This window comes from Pygocentrus nattereri, chromosome 13, assembly GCF_015220715.1.
Source record: "Pygocentrus nattereri isolate fPygNat1 chromosome 13, fPygNat1.pri, whole genome shotgun sequence".
NCBI lineage: Eukaryota > Metazoa > Chordata > Actinopteri > Characiformes > Serrasalmidae > Pygocentrus > Pygocentrus nattereri.
Window position 1 is genome coordinate 17,446,981 of NC_051223.1, and position 22,115 is coordinate 17,469,095.

Consider the following 22,115-nt stretch of genomic DNA (forward strand, 5'->3'; position numbering starts at 1 on the left):
AATTAATATATATATAAAATTGTCCCAGATCCGTTTTTCTTCAGAAAATGAAGTCCTTGAGTCCAGCTTTACAACTGTACAAATAAGCTTTAAATAAGGAACAGTCTCACCGGTTTTGATCCAGTGATGGAGGAGAACAAAAGAGAGGAAGATGAAAAGGAATGACTGGAGAAATATATAATCCACAGGAAGACTAAAACATCTCTGGGCAACAGTTTTCTTGTGCAGTCTGTAGCACTATGTTCAACCAGAAAAAGAGTATTGCCTTGCCCAGTAGCAAATGGATGGGGGGTATAAAGTCTTCTCCTAATAAACATACCAGTAACTCTAATGAGCAACAACCATGGGGCTTTAAACAAACAAAGTATGGAGTATAGTATAGTATGCTAAGAGCTACTACAAAGAAAACCAACACATTTCATCCTAAATGCATGAAATTGGTTCTAACAAAAGAAAACACAAAACAGTACTCACACCAGCGTAACAAACACAAGTTTCCTGGAAAAGGAGACGATTGAATACGGCATAAAGTGTTGGAATCCACACATCTTTTTCCTATTTCCTGTCTCTCTAACCTTTATACTTGTTCCTGCCTCAAGGAGTCAGAACAGCTCATAGCTCACCCCTGAGGCAGGAGGTGGGAATGCCATGCTGAAAATGGCACCTTCTTCACCCAAAATAAAAACATGTGACCATGGCGGTTACAGTTTGAAATCAGTCAATCCAAATGGCTAAAAAAGGGGGTTTGTCACTAGAGTTGGGTAGAAAAATGTAGTAGTCTTAGGCTGGCTTTACATTGTGAAACTTTCATGCAACTTAATTTTCATTTTTGTCATCTTCACAAAGTAGAGGATGTCAGAAGAGGTGAAAATGAATAATCTAGCTACGTAGGTGACAATAACAGCAGGCTAAGAAAGAGGAATAAATTGTGGCATGAGCAGCCGTTTAGACAGCCGACAGCATTCGCTGGCTTGGAGGTCAATCGGATTTCACTGATTATTCAAAAGTTCTGTATAATTTAGTCTTTGACATTCAGATTGGATGAATGTGAAATCATCCACTGCAGTGAAACGTACTGACAGATTTCTTTACAGTGGTGGTGATAGGAAACAAGAGCATTTATTTAATATTCAGAACCATCAGTGAACCTACACGTTTTAATATTTCATTTTTATAATAAATGTTTTTTTTTCTATTAGCTTATCTCTCCACCATGAATGGATTAAAACATATTAAGGCCAAATGTTTCTTTCAGAACTGCAGTGACTCAGCCATCAGTATTCATATGCATTTCATGTAATAACTTTCTGTACAGGAGCTTTTAGAGGCATTGAACTCTTCTGATGACGGGTTCTTATCACTTCCACTGTAAATAAATCTGACTTTGTTTACATCTTAACCATTTGTAGAAAAACCATATGTAGAAAAATCACTGATCTTGAAAAATGTGTGGGAATCCAGTTTAATGCAAAATTTAGCCTGATAATACTGACTGAATCACTTTAGTTCAGCCAAATAATTAAAAACGTGTAATAAAGCATTGAAATAGATACTGTTAGATGTTCTTCTAAGGGATAACTAATCAAAATATCACAACTTTCAACAAATCCGAATAAGTTCTGTGTTATTTTTCCCCAGTCATACTAAGTGTAGTCGTTGGTCATGACAGGGTTAAGCATATCTGTTGTCTGATACAGCAGCTGACAGTTGACCTTTCTGTAGCAGTGACTTGGCTCTCCTCATGGCCTTGCTTGCTGTGCTGAAGGCCAAGCCTGTGCCAGGTCTGAATAGCAGGCTGAAGGAATGTGTTAGAAAAGTAAATTCTGTATGTCTCCCATTCAAAGCCCTCCTTTGAATCAGCGCGCTGTAGCAAGAGGAACGCTTTCACTGACGCCTTGGGGATCCTATTGGCCCAGGCTTTGAGAGAAATATTCAACGAATGCCTGGAATGCGGCAGTTAAGGTTTATCCTTGCACATTCTCTGTCTGGTTTCACACTTTCCCTGAAGAATGATGGAAATATTCCACTGCAACGGACTAAATAGGAGTTCTGCTTGAAAAAGAATGTGTTTAAATGTCTATGATTGCTGTGATTTTTGGCTTCTCAGTCAGGTTTTGTTGTGACCTGTGATGGTGACTGTTTTAATAGCTAACTCTTGCAGCTGTGAATTTACACAGTCATGATACTGCCTAACACTAATTTGGGTTTGATCATTTGATGCAGTATAGTGTTTTCTAGTGAAATTGGTACTTTTTGTCAAGTGTATGGCTTCGATTAATAATAGACTGTTAAATTAATGCCTGTTGCTTATCTCTCCTCAGCACACTGGGAGAGGCCTGGGCCCAGCTGAAGAAAAGCCTGGCTGATGAGGCTGAAGTGCATATCAAGTTCTCCTCAAAGGTAACTCTGCTAGGGGAACAAAAAGGACACAAAAGTTTATTTTCTTTGCTAGTGCCTTACACAGCTACTGACATACAGTGGCCTCCAATTTAGAAAAAAATGCCCGTTCTCATGTTTAGCCAATGTCCTTGACCTTTACATACTTGAATACAATTAATACTTTGGCTGCTTGTTCATATTAAAATGTCACTGTGAGAACTTCAAAAGCGAACCATGTTCAAAGCCGTTACACTCAATAAGTATTATTAATAAAATTCTTCATATGTAAACATGTAGTTATACTTAATTCTTTAAAATGTGAAACTGAAACCACAGTGAGGTGTACATATTTAGACATTAATACAGATTTTATTTTAGCTTTGTTCATTTTCATTTTTTTTTATTTAAACTAATTTGGAACAATAGTGGTGCTTTTTGTATTTTTCTGTTTACACAGAAAAAGAGTCTGTACTTATTTCACTCTCTATCACTCACACCTCATGTTGGTGCAAAATTTAATCAGAATTTTTTGCTTCGCAGATCATCATCAAAATATCCAGCAACTTTATTGTATCAGTGCTTTATCAGAACATCACTTTGTTTTGTGCAGCTCTATTATGTATACTGAACATTAAGTCATTTTGGGTTGAATGAGGTGAGGGTTCTGGTGCACAGCTGTTTGGATGAGAATGGAAAGTTGTATTTGGAGGCTGGGAAATAATAGAGCAGATGTGTTCATACACTAGCTGCTGAGGACCCTGTTAACCAAGACAGTTTTACAAACAGAGGAAGCGCCTAGCCATTACATGTAGAACAGCAGGTTACTGTTTGATGCACATTGTTTAATGCAAGGCCAGTAACAACACTGGATATTACACAGATGAGCCAAAACATTAAGACTACCTGCCTAATATGTTGTTGATCCTCTGCATGCTGCCAAGACAGCTCTGACACATCGAGGCATGGACACAACAAGATCTCTGAAGGTGTTCTGTGCTGCCTCGACAAAGATGTTAGAAGCAGATACCTGTTCTGTAAGTTGTGAGGTAGAGCCACTGTGGATCTGACTTGTTGTTGCACATCCCAAAGATGCTTGATGGGATCAAGATATGGGAAATTTTATAGGCCAGGACAGCACCTTGAACTCTTCATCAGACCATTCGCAGACAATATATGCAGTGTGGCATGGTGATGAGGCCACTGCTTTAGGAGAATATAATTGCCCTGTATGTGGTCCACAACGATGGTTAGGTAGGTGGCATGTGTGTCATGAATGCCGGGGCCCAGTGTTTTGTCTGGGAAGTGTTTTGGCTCATCAGTGTATATGTGCACAATGTCATACAAACCTATACAGTCATGTGCAACAGTTTTGAATACCCCTGCTTAAATTATACAGTTTTTCTAAGCACCTAAGTTAACCCATTCACCACATGGAACAAACTGTATAGAAATAAAAGCTTGAAATATTAAATGTATTACCAAAAAGAATGTCATTTGACCAGGGGTGCCCAAACTTTTGCATATGACTGCACCATGAGAGTGCACTAAAACCATTACTTACCTAAATCCATAAAAGTACTTGTGTATTTCATTCCTGACCATATAGTTGCTTTTCTGTGTTCCAGCTGCAAAGTGAGGTGGAAAAGCCATTCCTTACATTTCGAGAAAACTTCAAGAAGGATATGAAAAAAATTGACCACCACATTGCTGACCTCAGGAAGCAGTTGGCCAGCCGATACGCTGCTGTAGAGAAGGTAGAGTTTTGTTAACGTGTCAGTACTTTGATTTGCATTGCTTCATTAGTCAGTCTGATATAATGCATGATTGGCCAAAGTATCAGCAGTGAAAAATTGGCATCATGCACACTGGATCTGTGAACAAGTCTCCTAAAGTCCAGGTGGTTGAGTTGAGTTTGTATAGCTTTTCTAGAATTTCAGGAATTCTTCATACATTATTAAAGCTCCACTTTGTTTCCCAAAGCAGTCGACCATTTCCTGGCCCTGGAGAATTTCCAAGCTCTATAAATAATCACGTGGCCATGCCCCTCACACATGACCTTGAGACAGAGAACGTAGTCGTCTGGGATTGAGGAGTTGGGGCCGTAAACAACCTAGTACTGACGGACTGATCTAATTTCAGTGCTGTCATTCTAGATGCTGAGATGAAGACCTTCACTGTAAAATATAGAAAAGCAATAATTTAGTTTAAGCATTGTAAAAATCAGTGAGTACAGTGAATTATTTCCAGAGAGGAGATGTAATTCAAAGAAATACCTATAGGGAACTGGCGATGTGATATATTGCTGGGTAAAGAAGATATACTGAATATGTCTTTTATCCCTCTTTTTTGTCCTTAAAGGCACGTAAAGCCCTTGCAGACCGGCAGAAGGACCTGGAGGTGAAGACACAGCAGCTGGAGATCAAACTGAGCACTAAGATCGAGGAGGACATCAAGAAGGCCCGCAGGAAATCCACACAGGCAGGTCAGTGTTCCTGAAATAGCAGCACTCTCACAAGGACTGGACTATACTGATAATTTATAACTAATTTATAATTTATAAGTAAGGCAGGGAATAGTGGGGTGAACAACCATCCGGCATTTGCAGAATGGTTTGTCCTGCATCCTCCACAAACAAAACCAGGTTGTTTCAAGGCTCACAGGGAGACACCTAAAATGTTCTGTAGTGTGTTCATTTCTTAGTTTGAAGCGGTCATCTAAGTGTTGGTCTTCTGCAATTTCACAGGAAGAAAGAGTATAACTGGTCTCGCTATCTCTGGGTGGTAGGATGGCCCTGCCTCCTCCCTATCGCTTAGCACTATTCTAGTAAATGCAGGTGTCTTTTAGCTGACATAACAGTACCGAAAGTTTGTGTTCTCCTTTGACCCTTCTATTATCTTTGGGCTCAATTGGACCCTATTCAATGTTTAACACTTTTGCTCTTTATTTTAAATTACATTTAATGGGGACAACTGGCTAAACATAAAATGAACATGATGATATGTTTTCAAATGTTACCTGTACACATTTTGTATGTATCTGTGTTCTTTGGGCTCAGTTTGGCCCCAGGTTGCTTTAGCTGTACAAAACAACTAATGTTGTATGTTATTGCGGATGGTGTTGAAGTCACTTTAACATGCATTTTATAATCTTCAAAAAAACAGCCTCTTTAGGTCCCTAACCTTATGTAACCATATGTGTAGTAATACAAGAACCACTGATAGATCACACAACCTTGAAATCAGGGAGGGGAAAACATGATTCTCACCAGAACTTTGATATTTCCCAAGGGTTTAATTTGCTGGGGTCAAATAGACCCCAAGGATAAAAGATGTAAGTATATTTGAAGACATGTTGAACATGTGTGTTGAAGGAAGCATATACTAGTCTTCATCCATTATAGCCATCCTAGCATTGTGTGATAGGAGGAGACCTAGATAACTGGTGGAATTGGCCATGATTAAAACTGGAGAGAAAACTGTGTAAAAGGTCATTGTTATTGTATTTGTATATAACACAGAATTACAAACACATGTTAGAGGAAATTTGAGGGAGAGAATTGCAAAGAAAGGGAGAAGTGAAAGACATAGAGGTAGAAGTTTGTGGTCCAGACTGATCAAGTCACACATAGTGATACCTATAGTGACTACCCTGGCATAACCTGTCAAACCTGGCATATGGCCTTATAGAAGAATGATAATGTACTAAAACACCAAAAAGCTGAAAAGAGAAAGCTTCTCAGTCAAAAACTGGTTAACTGAAGACGCAAAAATAATCTGATTTAACGCATTTCATCCGGTTTCATGAAATAAAGAATTGTGTTTTGGCACCACCTAGAGGTCAATTGTGCTCATTGGTAGTACAAAGGGGAAAAGGGCAGTTGCACTGATTTTTCAGGTTTTGTGCACAAGTTATGGTTGAAGCATTCAAAGTGATTTGATGCGAAATGGTTAATTGTAGAGAAACTTACTGACTCGTATTTCAGTGGTGCTGATAGGAACCAGGGGTTGTGATGTCCTTACACAAATGTAGCCTTTTTTCATTGGTTTAAAAAAATGAAAAGTGAACCTACACATGTCTTCTGAGCTTTAACGTGTAATATTGATTCTGGTAAAATAGTGTTATAAAAATAAGTTTTCTTTGAAAACTTTCTACCTCAGAAATATTCCTGTGAGGTAGCTTTTAGAGGAATAATTGCTTCAGATGTCTGGTTCCTATCACAAAAGCTGGCTCAGGAGGCTTTTCTAAAATGGTGCATGTCACATTAAACCATTCTGAATAATATGGCTTATATCTTTATCTAACTATGCAGAAACTCAAAACTGCTATTTAATTATGCAGGAGTGTTGAAAATCAGTGGAACCCTGCTTTCATATATGATAGTCTGATAATGTAAGGTGCTTACAATTCATGTAAATCCATATTTACTTATGTCTAGTGTTTGCAGCATTTCATACTGATATAATTCATAATTATTTGTTCAGATGACTGTTCACATATACAGTGTATAATAGGTGTGTTTCCTTTCTGCAGGGGATGATCTGATGCGATGTGTTGATCTGTATAACCAGTCTCAGTCGAAATGGTTTGAGGAGATGGTCACTACAAGCCTGGTGAGACCGTTTGCTTTGGTTGTTTTAAAACATATAGGACCTATTAAATATTAGCTATAGCTAATGCAATATCAGAGAAGGTGCTCCTTTTGACATTGTGTTTGTATGAATTTCAGGAGTTGGAAAGACTGGAGGTGGAGCGTGTGGAAATGATTAGAAAACATCTCTGCCAGTACACGACGCTGAGGCATGAGACAGACATGTTTAATCAAAGCGTAAGTCTCTTTCCTTTAGATTGTGACCTGCATCTAAGTGAATGTGTGATGCATGCTTGTTTATTGCAAGGACATAAGCAATACAATGTGGTGCTTCTGTGTTTCATGTCCAGACCATGGAGCCAGTGGACAAACTGCTCCAGATTGTGGACCCTGCGAAAGACAGAGAGCTGTGGGTAAAAGAACACAAGACAGGGGAGGTGAGGCCAGTGGACATGGAAATCTAATGGAGCTCTAGTACAGAGGTTATGCTGTTATCTCAGTGATGGAGCTGGCCCTGTGGGGCTATGGACAGGTTGTCCATTCAGGTGTGTCAGCTGAATATCAGTCCTGGAACTTGGAGGAACATCACCCTGGAATGTTAACACACTATTCAATTGGGAGCCAGTAAAAGGAACTGCTGTGTCTGAACAGATGAAGCTCTACTGACCAAAGCCGATTGCTATATATGCTATAATGGAAAACCAGTGAAGCCAGTTCTTTGAGAGCTGACCCAAGAACCCAAGGATAAAACTATACATGCACTGCATTGCCAGTTTATTAGGTATGCACTAACATGTTGGTGTCACTCCTATGCTGAGAATGGTTCATCACCCAAATAAAAGTAGTGGTGGTGCTATGGGGGTCCCTTTTCAATGAGGAATGAGATAGAGAGGGGCTTTAAATTACATGGTAGGTGTTTCTGATAAAATGGGCAATGAGTGTAGGTACAAGATTGGTGTACCTAATAGTAGGGGTGTCAAAATATGTATGTCTATTTTTTTTTTAATATATGGAGGTCCAAGATGATAGCTTTGACCTTTGACAGTTAATTCGCCATGCTATTTGAAATGACAGAGAGCAAACTAGAGTTGTAACAAGCAGAATAATCCATCTCCTGCTTCTGAATGGGCTAAAGAAATAACTCGCTCCGCAAAGATGGTTATAGCTTTTTACACCACTACTCAGTCATAGAGAGTCTGGACTCTATTGTTTTCTAGGAGTGACTGAGCCACAATAAATAATTAATTTCAGCCAGAAAGTAAGAGTCACACTTTATGTAGAAACATAAAATCTGATTGGAAATTAATTCAAATGAAGTGATGCTCAGTTCACTTCATTTTAAGATGAAGAGTCAAACACATGTGACACAGATCTGGCACTTTTTGTGCTTTTGGGACAACAATGACGATTATGAAAACAAACAAACAAAAATATTTTGGGAATTACAAAAAAATATTAAACAAAGCGCAGAAAGTTATGTTAACATTTCTTTCCTAATTCTGTATTGAAAATGTATCAAATCATGATGCAAAACCGTCAATAGGTACTGTAAAATTTGCATGTTGTAACACTTCTACTTAATAGGGATGGAGAAACTTAAAGCTCATGCTGTCTAAGCTAAATGAGCACATGAAACACGTTTGCTTTCTATCAGTTGCAGTATAAAAATCCTTATATGCTCTTTAACCAGCCCGGACTGGTCTTGAATAACTATAAATCCGATAAAGTGGTACAGCAGAAGTGAGAGATGACTTGCTGTTTAACAAAATGAGATAACATGTCAGTATAATTGTATCAACAGCACAAGTGCATTAATCTGGCACATTATATACAACACAGATCGACCCAAAATGAAAATAATAAATTGGCCAGTTGCTTGTTTGGAGAAAAAAATCAGGCTTTTCCAGTCTTGTCCAATTCCGACCATGCCCCACTTGTATCTAACAAACTGGCAACTCAGTGTAGATCTTTGTTTCTTTGTTTCTTTATCTCTATCTCTCTCTCTCTCACCCCCCCCCCCCCACACACACACAAACAAACAAAGAAACCTGGAATTGCAACAATGCAAAGAATAACTAAATATCTGTTCAATTCTTACTCAGGAGAAGAAATGTAATTCCCAGAAGAACTGAGTATTCTAGTTAAAGAATAAATAAACCTGAAGAGAAAGTTTGCACAGATCAATTTTAAAGTGTCCTCAGAATCGTATATGATTGTTGCTGCTACAGAATTACTGATAAAAGCGTCCCTAAGTTCCAATAAAATGTTCCTATAATGATAATATAATATAATATAAATGTTCCTAAAATAAGTTCCTATAAAATGAACACAAGACTCTCAGACACAGGCTAAAATAACACAGTCTTAAATGAGATGTGCAGTTTCATGATGAATGTCTAGAGTGTCTAGGCTGATAATGCACATTTTGAATTTCACACCCAGAGATTTACAGAAACAGAATGTAAACACAGGATCAGGTTTTAGGTACATAAGTGATCTCTGCTGTAACTAACACTCATCTGTTTCATGCATTTTATGCATTTCAGACAATTACATCTACCTGACTGTAGAGCTGCACGTGATCTTTAGAGGCTGGATACACTAAGCGGACTGTGTTGTGATGCAGCCGTTTGGCTTTTGGCACTGTTGTCTGATATGAGAAAAAGACAAAAAACAGTGGAGATGGGAGTAATACAAAAATTCAGATAACAGGGCCCAAAATCGACACAGACGGTGTATGATTTCAGAAGCCAAAGTACAAAAAGCTCTTTTTGTTATTGCAGTACATTTTAAAATATATTGAACAATGAACACTGACAAGGTTTCATCACATTTAATTTGATTATGCATGCACCAGTATGGGAATTTTGGGTGCATATCAATATGCAGTGTTTTTCGTGTACATTTCTGCTGACATAAAATGCAGGAATTCAGAGTAAATCTGGATTAACATTACAGAGAAATGTAACATTTCAGTCAGCGTTTTCAAATATCAGTTTAAAATACCGGGCAAAGCTAAATTTCAGTCTGATGTTGATGAGAAAGTTTTTATTCACATGTTTATTGAAAAAGACTAAAGGGACCTACCACTAGATCCACTGTGTCCACTAGATCCACTGTGACTATGAAACTTTCATCAGAACCATATAACATGCTGACTTTAATAAGCAACTTTACCACCAGGTCTCGTTAGTGTATCCAGTCCTAAAGGTGGTTCGAGACTACATCTTGTGGCCAGAAACCTGAGGGGGGGGTACTCCCTAACTATGACAAATAGTTCCATAACTTAACAAATAACAGAGCAGCAGTTCAGCAAACACCTAGACATGTGTTACATCTTACTACGCTTGTTTTCTGTCATGACATGACATGAGTTTGTTGAAAATCTGGCTTTGGTTACCCCAAAGGGTTAAGTGGAGGACAGGAGACACAGATCTACCAGACATGGACAAAGTATGTATAAATAATAGAGGTACAGATAATATATGGAAATTATTTTGCACAATGCTTATTTTTTTACCAAATGAAATTAACACTGATTTTGTTTTTTATTGTCTGAAAGACATTTTGACTGGATTTCTTTCTCTTTTTTGCTTCATATTTTATACAGTACTGTGCATAGGTCAGAGACCACACTTCACTTGTTTAGTTGAGTTGAGATGGCCATTTACTACAAGTTATTCATTTTTCAGCAGATATTTAACAGAACAATATACAGTAATATCTGTATTCTTTCAGTATTTAGTTTGTTCACACTTTGCCTTCATTACATCTTCCGTTCTTTTCAGGAGACGTTCAGTTTTTCAAAGAAATCTGCAGGGATGCTTTTCTACACCTCCAAACCTTCAGTCTTAGAATTTGGTTGCATTTTCTTCTTCTCATGATCCAGTAATCCCAAACACATTCAGTGATGTTGAGGTCTAGACTCTTCTTTGATTTTTCAGATTTGCTCATCTTAGTAACAGCTTCTTGCCAGCTACACATCCTTTCAGAGTCATAGTGTTGTCTTCTCACAGTGGAAGGATGGACAGAAGTACCTGGGGACTTTTTCAGATCTGAAGCAAGAGTGGAGCTTTATTTTCTTCCTTAAATATGAAAGCTTTCAGTACTGTTTATCTGATGGTGACCAGGTCTTGCATGGTTGTTAGGAGTCCCAGTTTCTCTATTTATTTTTTGCAATTTTTTTTAACTCATCTGTTTTTAATACTTGTTTTCTTCATGTGGATTATCTTATATCTTATCTCCTCAGAAATACAGGAATATCACCTGAGAATGAATAACCTGGAAATGAAATGAATAAAAAGCGTTCTCTGACTTTTGCACTGAAATCTAGCTACAGTATCATAAGCAAGCAACTTAAGCATAATTTCCCAGATTAGCGTTGTACGCGTTTTTATGATCATGTTTCTGTTCAAGTGATGTGCAAATTGTACAAAGTTTACTTCAAAATATACGTAGAAGATTCTCTATGAATAATAACTGATGAATATTTGATGCTTTAATATGTTGCATAAATGTATTAAATTGTAAAAATGAGAGTATTTCTGACTATATGTGTCTTTGTCATAATCAAGATACAATCATTTTTTAAAGAAGTCATTTCATTTTCACATTTTTATTGTTAAAAACTCAGAGTACAGTAAATACATATGTTGATACTTTTCTAATAATTCAGCATTTTAATTGCTTGATTTCCAGACATTGCAGGAATGGGGCATTCTGTAATGTTTGTTCTTAGTGGAAAACTTGCAAAATTGGAATGTAAGTAGACAAATGCTCAAAAACTTTAAATAGTATAAGTTTTAATATCTTTAAATATTCATTTGGTGTGTTTTATTATTAAAAGCCCTTTAGAGACAAATCAAACATTAATCCTGTATATTTATAACTATGGTGGAAGTTGAAAAAGAACATTATTGACCATTTCTGTTAAAGTTTTGGCAAAGAGAAAAAAACAGTGCAGGCTGCAAGTAACTGAACAGTGACATAACTTTTGTGACTTTGGCTCTGTACACACTGGGTTTAAAATTAAACCATGTCATGATGTAGGGCAGTTAATTTGAGGGTATGTACAGCTGTACTGTGTGGATCATATAGGCATCTTATAAATAAACGTGCATTCCAGGAAACAACACAAAACTGGATGATATAATCTTAGAGTGAACTTGAAATGAAAACTGACCTTGTTCATGTCTATGCTTAAGTTAAGAATGATTCATTATAAATATTATGAAAGACAAAATTCTTTTCTGCAATGTTCCAGCAAAACGTAATGACTTTTGCTCACTTCTAAAACATCCTCTGAGTTTCGATTATGTCACTGTGCATCAGTAGGCAAGGAAAAATAACGTTTACCAATTATATCACCTCCCCCTCATGGCATACCGTCTCAGAAAAGTTTGCAGCATTTTCTGTACAGCTTAAGTGTCTCAGTGGGTCAAATGAGTTAAACTATGAAAATCATTATAAATAAAATGCTAGGCGCTTTTCCAAAGGCATCTACAGCTAAATTCCATAGTGATTCTGCTATAACAATGGAAAACAGTTTTAACCTGAAGCATACGGACATGGCTTTGGAAATCAGTGATTTACGGTATGTGTTGCAAGTTTCTGCCATAGTAGCCATGAACCCTCACCAGAAGGAGCTCATGAAAGCACATGTTCAAAGTAACAACTATAAAAATGACATGTTGGGTTACTCAGTATTTATATTAGCTAATATATGATCAGAATTGCATTAAAACGATTCATGTTTCTGAAAAAGCATATGAACAAAAACTTTTTAATGGAAAAATGGTCTAAACTACAGCATAACATGTGTACTGCTTCAGGAGGGAGTGTAGGAGGGAATTTTCTTAACTAGAAAATATTGTGCTAATTATTTTTAGACATTTCCCCAGCCTACATTACATACTTTATATAGTAGTCATAATTATTTATTTTTAAACTCTACATATCTCTGATTGATTTATTCTGTTTATACCCTACTGATAGAATTTAACAACAGCAATACAATCAAATTGTGCTGTGACTCCTATGAGGTTCACCAAATACAGAAGTAAATACGTTCTGCACTTTAACCTCACAGTCTTTTCAAATCCAAAGTGCTTGAGAAGAAAGTCAACAACAAAGGTTGTCACTGTACAGTTAGTCACAGACTGTGCACTCTTTCAAACAAATGCAACAGTGAAGTAAACAGAGAGTAATACTGAATATAGATGCTTGTGTTGACCAAAGTTTACACGATTTTATCATTTGGAATTTTGGAAATCATAAATCAGAGGTCTGTATTCTTTCCAGAGGTCCCAATTTCTGTTGTAAGGCAGGTGCTGTTGGGACAAAATGCTCTAGTCAATCATCAGTTTCTTGAGGGAGTTGAGATAGGTGGGAATGAGAGAACTGACAGATTCATCATCATCAGTGAGGATCTTCTCACCCCTGCCTTCTGACCCAACAGAGCTGGGTGACCTTACCACTCCTGGATATGGAGTGCTATAACCCTGCAGGGAAATATCAAATAACAGGGTATCAGCATAAAATAAGTCTTAAAAAATATATAGTGTCTGAGACATCTGTAAAGGTATACACCACAGAAACCTGTGTCATGATCAGACTTACTGAAGAGTAGCCTTTGCCAAAACTGCCTCTGTTCTTGGTCCTGATCTTGGTGAGAGCAGACTCGGCTATGTCAGCTCGCTCCTCTGCGTCATCCAGCTCATGGACAGTCTTCCTGTACTTGGCCAGGTTCATATTGGCCTGCTCCTCCTGCAAGAACAAGTGTAAAATCACTATAAGAAAACAACTATTTTCAATACAAGATTTTTGCCTAAAATGCAAAAAAACAAGCAGTCTTGCAGTCTGAGGTCAGAGTGAGGGCCCAGAGTGATCATACCGCCTCCTCCACTTGTCTCTTGTATGTTTTCATTTTGATCTGCAGCCTTTCCACCAACTCCTGCATCCTCTGCTGGTTCTTCTGGTCCTCCTCAGACTGGAAGAGTAGTTCCTTGAGGCGCCGCTCATTCTTCCGCAGGGTCTTCACTGTCTCAGCATATTTCTTCTGCTCCGTTTCCAAATCCAGCTCTAACTCCTTCACCTGCACGATCAAGACCAAGACAAACTGAGGACTCGGCAGAAAATCTCTTTTATTTGCAGACCTAATTGGCCAACAGAGAGAACAGCAGCAACCTGTGAAGCTCACAGTGTTGAGCTGCTATCTCTGAGCTGTGAGCTGATTTATACAGTTCTACTGAAATGCATTAAAAGGAGAAGTCTACCATCTTTGTAAATGCCTGCATAATTGCGTCGTAAACATGTAAACAAAGTCAATCAGGTATTTTGATGTGAAATGCTCTGTTCTAGAGAAACTTGCCAAATCAGAATTGTTCACAGTGGTGGTGATAGGAACCAGACATCCAAAGTGTTGAATGCCTCTAAAAGCCACATTACAGAAAGCTATTATACACAATGGTTACGAACACAATGCCTGATGCCTGATATATTATTTTACCATCCCACATGCCTTATGCATGGTCAGGAGCAGGTGTAACTGTTGTTCATACTCACGAAAACTTATGTTAAAGAAGTGTTGAATGATTTATGGAATATTCGTTCTGCTCATGTTTCATGAATGAGCTGAATCTAAGATCAACCCAGGGAAATTTGATCAAACGTGTACAGCTGAGAGTGAAGTATCACTTGGATTGAACTAGAACGGCACGGAACGCGAGTAGACAGAGAGATGAACTGCAGAGCAGTTCCTAGAGAACCGATGTGACTGTCTAGTTTACCTTTCCTTCCAGCTTCTGGATGATCTTTTTGCCTCCTTTCATAGCCAGCTGTTCAGCCTCATCCAGTCTGACGGTCATGTCCTTGAGCTGTGCCTCCAGGCCTTTCTTCACCCGCTCCAGATGCATGGTATGCTCCTGCTCCACCCTCAGCTCCTCAGCCACTCGTGTAGTCTACACAACATCAGATGAGGTGAGTTTATGAGCTTGTTTAGGTTTTACAGAAGATTAAGCGTCATGAGATCATAAAAGATCACCTACCTCACATACAGCTTTCTTGATCTTGTCATTGACCCCCCGCAGTTCATTTTGCAGTTCCTCATGCTCCTGGGTCAGCTGCTGAAGGTCCACTTCCAATTTTCGCTTGCCACTGGAGACTGACTGTAACTACAGTGACAGATCAAGAGTGGATGTGTTAGAGTCAGTTATGAGAATGAGACATGAATACAGCATTTACTCAATATTCAACTGTTCAGGAGCTTAACATATTTATGGCAGGGGTTGGTGCCCAGCGCAATCTGTTCATTTAAACTAAATCTCAACTAAAACACGCCCGCTAAACCTGGCAAATAACAGATGAGTTGAATCAGATGTGTATGAGCAGGAAAATCACCAAACTGTGCTGGACACCAATCCACCAGGACTGCAGTTCAATATTCCTGATTTATGACATCTTGTAGACTCAAATTTAGAGCAATTTACAGAAATACGCATCCTTAACCCTTTTTCACAGAAGCCATAAAAGGCATTCTCCACCTGTTTTGGGGGTCCATCAAAGGAACTATACATTTTTTCTTCAGTAACATTGAGGGAATGTATTTTGTGTATGATTTACAAAAACAGAAGCAAACTAGATTTTCATCTTTGTACGTGAACAAATAAGTTTATATTTATAAAAATGTTTTAATAGTGTGTAATTACTGTACTTCATTGTACACAACAATAAGTTGGTTTCAAGTAAGCTGCAGATGGACCTGCAGAAAGAAGTTATGCTAATGGAAATAAGTCCAAAGTTATGCTCAGCTCAGACTCTGTCTAATCAGTATAAAATTATGATATAAAAATATGTCCAGAAATTGTTTTTTTTTTACCATGTCCAAGAATATATAAATATGATCTTATATTAAGATCAAAGTGAACTTATAAATCACTGTTCTCTGTTTTTATTTGCACTTTAAATGCTCTCCCTACTTTTTCATAATTGGGTTTACACATATGGGGCATTCTCCATTTGGAGTGGGAAAACATGTCACAAGGTTGCAGGGCTTAAAAAGCTGATTTAAATATTGACCTCTTGACCTAAGCTTAAATAATACTTTTCCTTTATGAGTTTTCTTTTTTTTATTCCGTTTCATCTGTAAAACGTCTTGTCACAAAACCAATTTTCAACATTTGAGAAACCATTTTTGATATAACACAATTTTAAGAGGTTTAACTTTGAAATGTGTATAACACAAATTAATGTTTACTTTTTATATCATTAAGATTCTACTACATTTGAACAATTATGTGTTTTATTTAAATAATTCATTTGTCATAGAGATTTTGGTCAGTGGTGTTATCAGGACTCTTACATTACATTTTAACAGCACTTTCATCTATATTAAGCTGCTTTGGGTCAAGGCTCATCAAAGAGGAAGCATCTTAATGCATGAAAATGCCACACATGCTTATTATATTTCATTTATTTGTTAATAATTTTGTTAATCAGGTAGCACAAGACTTCTATGTGTCACCGGTGTTATGTGCTTTAATAGCTGCATAATTAAAATTTTGTAAAACTAATGTCACATATTATTTGTATTACTGATTTTAAATAGTTGCACAATGTCTCCTGACTGCCAGTGATTCAGTTTACAAAATCCTCAGTTTTAACCAGAAAGTCACTGGAGTCAAAGTCACTGTTGTTACATCATATTCATACAACACCAGTGACTAAAATATGTTTGGAATTAAGCTCTCCTTTTTGCATATATGATAATAAGTGATACTTTTTTTGGGGAAATTCCACCTCCGCATTTAACCCATCCGTGAAGTGATACACCACATACACACTAGTGAACACACACACTAGGGGGCAGTGAGCACACTTGCCCGGAGCGGTGGGCAGCCCTATCCACGGTGCCCGGGGAGCAATTGGGGGTTAGGTGTCTTGCTCAAGGACACCTCAGTCATGGACTGCCGGTGCTAGGAGATGTTAATGGACATAAAGTTTATTTAGTTTTGGGATGAAAGAAATGTTTTTTTTTAATGTATTCCCCTGAATTCCCTTATAAAATCTGACATCACCCTTTATATGTTGACTTGTATTGCAGTATGTATGATTCATGTTTGTCATTTCTTGAGTGCTTTTGTCCTTGTGTACCTGTGCAGACTACAGAACTGAATTAAACAGAATAAACTACACTAAACTGCATACAAGTGCATGATCTTTGTTTATTTTAATCCTTACTGAAGTGAGACACTGAGTCACAGCAGTACCTGGTTGTTGATATCATTGTATTTCTCTGTGGTCTCTTGGAGCTCAGTCTCCAGGGCCTTGCGTGCCCTCTCTGCTGCCTCCAGTCCAGCACGACTTTCCTCTCCCTCAGTGACCAGCAAAGTGCAGCGTCGCTCCAACAGAGCGTGCTCCTCTCTCAGTTCCTCCTGCACACGCGTCTCCTCCTCCAACCGCACCTGCAGGTCCTACAGGAGACAGAAAATGAGACAAGTTACAAGAAAGAGTCTACAAGGTCAGATTGCTGTCTTGCAGTGACATAAAGCACCAGGCAAAAGCACCTATTCATAGAAAGGTTTACTTGTTTTCTACAGCTTCACGTTTTAGAATAATAGTGAAGATATGAAAACTATGAAATACATACCGATCAGGCATAAATGATGATGACCTCATCATTTCTACGCTCATTGTCCATTTTATCAGCTCCACTTACTATATAGGTGCACTTTGTAGTTCTACAGTTACAGACTGTAGTCCATCTGTTTCTCTGATACTTTGTTAGCCCCTTTTTGCCTTGTTCTTCAGTGGTCAGGACCCCCATGGACCCTCACAGCGCAGGTACTTTTTGGGTGGAGGATCATTCTCAGCACTGCAGTAACACTGATGTGGAGGTGGTGTGTTAGTGTGTGTTACGCTGGTCTGAGTGGATCAGACACAGCAGTGCTGCTAGAGTGTTTAAACACCTTAGTGTCTCTGCTGGACTGAGAATAGTCCACCAACCAAAAATATCCAGCCAACAGCGTCCTATCTGCAGCATCCTGTGACCACAGACGAAAGACTAGAGGATGACCAACGCAAACTATGCAGCAGCATAGATTGGAATTATGCAGTGACCAAAAAAGATATACAATTTAAAGCAAGATTATAGATTTTTTATAGTAGCTCTTCTTTGCAATGTTCCTTCAAGCAGCTTCAGGAGGGGCCACCTGGGATGCTTTTCCAACAGGCTTCAAGACTTCCACAATTTGATGTTGTGCACTCCTTGGCTGCTGAAAGCTTCTCACTAGGGGAGCATTTAAAATACATTTTATGTATTGATTTATTTTAGAAGTAGTTTTTCTTTTCTTTTTTTCATTTTTCAAGGGTTTTATTCCAAAACAATTCCTATGCACACTGTGCAAACGGCAGTCAGAGAATCTTGTCCCAATATCAGAGAATTTGCAGAGAAGAGATTTACCACTCTGTGATGCCTTCCAGGTTTCTCAAACACTAGAGGGCGCTACTGAGTGAGTCCAAAATGAATGGGTTAATATGGAGCATTTGAGTAAAATCATTTTTAGGATAAAAAAAATGCATTTATTACTTAAACATATAACAGCATAAAACATATTAACACTGCTGTTATACGTTTAAAAGCTTTTGAACTCCAGTTGTAGGAGTTTAAAATGGCGCCTCATGTATGTTCATAATGTAAGCGAGCACTAACAGCCAATGAGTTGCTCCACTTGCCAACCAATAAGCATTCAGTAGCAGTAATGCTAGCATTTCATTACCCAAACCTGTTTGCTGTAGGAAAAAGGAAACAGGCAGGTTAGTTTTCTTTGCTTTTTAGTAAAAAACATCCTCCTGCTTTCTAAAATTAATGGAAAGTTCTGGGCAAGGGTTTTAAACTATTTTAACTTTTTTGTTTTTAGCCATTTAGCTCCATTCACCTCCATTCATCTGCTGTTCTGCAGTCCTGTTTATGATATAATGGAGGAAATAGGAAGTGTCCAGGCTCCTCACAAACCAGCTAGTAATATTTTTTCTAAACATATTTTAAGCATTATCTGAAAGCCCCACTTTGTAAGATTTGAGGATTTGGAGACCTCTGTAGTGGAAACATGTAACCTAACATTCCAACATGTGGAAGAAATTTTTGCAGGGTCAATATGAGGAGTTCATGAATGTCTTGGGGTGGAATTTGACACAGAAGTTTTGAATTGTATGGGCATATCACCTAAATTACTTCATCTCATCAAGGCCCATTGCAATTATCCTTTATTACCAGGTGAAATCTCAAAGCTTAAAATTGTAGGTATTAATCTTTTAAATCAAAATTTCAACAACATGCATATCAGAACTGTTAATCAGAGCTCTCTCCCTAATGGAATTCTGTAATGGAATAGTTTTTTTCTTGGCTACCAATGGATAAAATCTGGCAAGCTGTTAAAAGTTATTTTATACACAATAAGGAAAAAAAGAAGCCCATCTCAAGATACTTCACAGAACTTAACAATGTCTCAGATATCGGGTTGGGCATTCATAACCATTCAATGTAATAACTTTCTGTGATTATTATTAAATCATAGTCTTATTATTAAAAAGAAAGGAGAGTGGGTTTAACCTTAATCTGCTGTTGCATCTTCTTGACAGTCTTCATCAGCTCTGCGTTGTTCTTGTTGAGCAGGTCCACCTGTAACTCCAGATCATTTATATCACTTTCCATCTTTTTCTTCAGGCGGGCCGCCTCTGTTCGGCCCTTCACCTCCACATCCAGGCTGGCCTGCAGTGACTCTATCGCCCTCTGGTGGCTCTTTCTGAACACACAGGAGAAATCTCAGCTTAATTCAATATACAGACTTTATGAACAGTGTTCCTCATGAAACAGAGGCTCAGAGGAACACAAGTGGCAAAAGTTAAGGGACACAGTTACTTACTTGAGAGCCTTAGATTTCATTTGTGAGAAGCAAGAAAAGGAAAATTAAGAAAATGAACAAATGAGCAATTCAATGAAAAGGAAATGCCACACCATATCGTTTTAGACATTGTTTTATGCTTTTAGATGGAATAGTTGATTAAATGGCCTACCTGGCCGCGTCCAGCTCCTCCTCCTTCTCTTGCAGCCTTCGCTCCATGTCTGCTTTCGCCTGAGAGAGCTCCACCTGCAGCCGCAGCACCTTGGTCTCCTCACCCTGAAGGCGACAAATACAAGATGACGGATTGCAGATTTCCATGGAGTAATCATTAAGTTAAAAAAAATAGTATAATTATTATTTTTATTTATTTTAGAATTGTCCCTTTCATTAAATATGGTAAATAGGTCATTCTACAAAAAATATCCATTTTTTGTTTCCCTAGCATTTCCACGTGAAAAACACGTTAAAATTTTAGCAAAAAGCTAGTTTAACAATTACACCTTCTTGATCCATCAACTTTGCAACATGAAACCATGTAGAATTCCACGCACCACAGACGTGCTCGTCCTCACGATCGTATGTAAAGGGTGAGTGCCATGAGTTAAAAACCGTGTTTTTCTGCAATTTTAGCTGCAATAATCTGCACATTATAATACATAATCAAAGTTGTTGTCCCCAGGAGTCGTGTCACTGATGTTACTGCGTAACAAAAAAATCTCTTACTTTGAAATAAAAATCACACTGATGACATCACTCGACTTCCTTTCACCTATTTTCTGATGAAGAAAAGCACATGGTAAGTTCACTGAGTCTTTTTTTTTCCAGTTATCTGATTTCGTATGAAGCTTTTAGCTGAAGTCACTGGTACGACCTACTTTATTCTTAGGTAACCGTGAAATAGAATTCAAATGGAATTAAATTGCATATTTTAGTGAACATTCGACAACATGGTCGACAACATGCGGTTTGATGCTCTGTAGCAGAATTCTGTAAAACGCATTTTTCATTTCAAATGTCTCGGGCGTTACTGTCTCTGGTGTTACATTTCTTATATGTGACACTAATGACTCCTATGGGTAGATAAATTAGTGCATATTTCACAAATCGATTTTTCTCTCCTTTTTGTTGATGCACCAGAAATATATATGTAAATAAATATTTCCACTGATTTGTTCATTTCTACATTCCTCAGTCACGTGACTGATTGGAAATGGTTTGTTGTCTTTGAACTCCTCCCCGCATCAGGGTAGCGTGGCCGAGCGGTCTAAGGCGCTGGATTTAGGCTCCAGTCTCTCTGGAGGCGTGGGTTCGAATCCCACCGCTGCCAACTGGCTTTTAAACATTCTCTCCCACCTGAATGCCGCTTTCACGCTGACCACGCCGAATTAAATAGCAGAATTCAGTCACGTGCAGCCGGAGTTCAGCGCCAAACAATGAGAAAAGGCGTAACGTCTTATCACGGAGGGGGTCTGCACAAACGCCGTGGAGGGACAGACCGTTTTTTGTTATTTTTTAATGCTTTGGACCAGACGTGGTCTGGGGCCGCTGCGGCGATTAGCGTCCACCCTCATCTAACGCTCTGAATTGATAAGTAGCTGATGAGCTGAAACACGTGCGTTCCACGACGCCATGAGCTGAAAGCTGCAGTGTTGTGTCCCATGAGACCTGGAGCCTGACACGTGCACTAACAAGGTAGCGTGGCCGAGCGGTCTAAGGCGCTGGATTAAGGCTCCAGTCTCTTCGGGGGCGTGGGTTCGAATCCCACCGCTGCCAGGAAGGTTTTGGTCGTTTGCATTCACCAAAATGTTTAGTGACTGAATGTTTGGAACTGACAACTGGTCACTGCAAGGAGGTGGATACAAGTGCAAGGTGAGAAATCTTGGGCAATATGTTTTATACTTGCATTCACAATTATTCTTAGAAGTAAGTACAAAGTCAGCCTGCAGTACTTGTAAGTATTTAGAGGATACTGCAACAGATGCAGTTTAGCCAAGGCTTACTCATCGGTAAATGTGATTATGACATTTTTCCTGCCCTCAAACTGTAGAAACTGTATATCCCGCTATTTCATTTCCAAGACCGTGGAAAGCAAAAGAAGAAAAACTTGTCAAAGCAGAACCTAAATAGGTTAGTCATTTAGGATTACAGCCACACCAAACCATGTGTTACTGCATCACTCAGTAGGAATGTAAGTTTTCTTTATGTCATACTGAACTTTCTTATGACTGTTCTAAATAACAGTAGATTAG

At 38.3% G+C, this 22,115-nt stretch overlaps 2 protein-coding genes, 1 long non-coding RNA gene and 2 other non-coding genes across 8 annotated transcripts in view; 3 read left to right on the top strand and 2 right to left on the bottom strand.

Annotated features, from left to right (window-relative positions):
• LOC108424866 overlaps positions 1 to 540 on the bottom strand; it is a 44,895-nt gene extending 44,355 nt beyond the window's left edge. Inside the window, exon 1 of the long non-coding RNA XR_001857656.2 lies at positions 475 to 540. This is a non-coding gene — a long non-coding RNA (uncharacterized LOC108424866). The remainder of the gene's footprint in view (positions 1 to 474) is intronic.
• Positions 1 to 9,151, top strand: part of LOC108424860 (growth arrest-specific protein 7) — a 64,794-nt gene extending 55,643 nt beyond the window's left edge. For both annotated transcript variants that reach the window (XM_017693126.2, XM_017693125.2), the window contains exons 9-14: positions 2,322 to 2,400; positions 4,005 to 4,133; positions 4,738 to 4,861; positions 6,910 to 6,989; positions 7,106 to 7,204; positions 7,318 to 9,151. In XM_017693126.2, coding sequence (XP_017548615.1) covers positions 2,322 to 2,400; positions 4,005 to 4,133; positions 4,738 to 4,861; positions 6,910 to 6,989; positions 7,106 to 7,204; positions 7,318 to 7,431 — 625 coding nt within the window. In that variant the 3' untranslated portion in view covers positions 7,432 to 9,151. The remainder of the gene's footprint in view (positions 1 to 2,321; positions 2,401 to 4,004; positions 4,134 to 4,737; positions 4,862 to 6,909; positions 6,990 to 7,105; positions 7,205 to 7,317) is intronic.
• Positions 9,152 to 11,566: 2,415 nt separating this feature from the next.
• The window catches only part of LOC108424857 (myosin-16), a 61,393-nt gene continuing 50,844 nt past the window's right edge, over positions 11,567 to 22,115 (bottom strand). For all 3 annotated transcript variants that reach the window (XM_017693120.2, XM_017693121.1, XM_017693122.1), the window contains 8 exons: positions 20,039 to 20,142; positions 19,575 to 19,767; positions 17,233 to 17,436; positions 15,013 to 15,138; positions 14,755 to 14,925; positions 13,860 to 14,060; positions 13,586 to 13,732; positions 11,567 to 13,467 (listed from right to left, as the gene is read on the bottom strand). In XM_017693120.2, the coding sequence (XP_017548609.1) occupies positions 13,315 to 13,467; positions 13,586 to 13,732; positions 13,860 to 14,060; positions 14,755 to 14,925; positions 15,013 to 15,138; positions 17,233 to 17,436; positions 19,575 to 19,767; positions 20,039 to 20,142 (1,299 nt within the window). In that variant the 3' untranslated portion in view covers positions 11,567 to 13,314. The remainder of the gene's footprint in view (positions 13,468 to 13,585; positions 13,733 to 13,859; positions 14,061 to 14,754; positions 14,926 to 15,012; positions 15,139 to 17,232; positions 17,437 to 19,574; positions 19,768 to 20,038; positions 20,143 to 22,115) is intronic.
• trnal-uag lies at positions 21,112 to 21,193 on the top strand. The gene has a single exon. It is a non-coding gene; the product is annotated as a tRNA-Leu (tRNA).
• trnal-aag lies at positions 21,558 to 21,639 on the top strand. The gene has a single exon. It is a non-coding gene; the product is annotated as a tRNA-Leu (tRNA).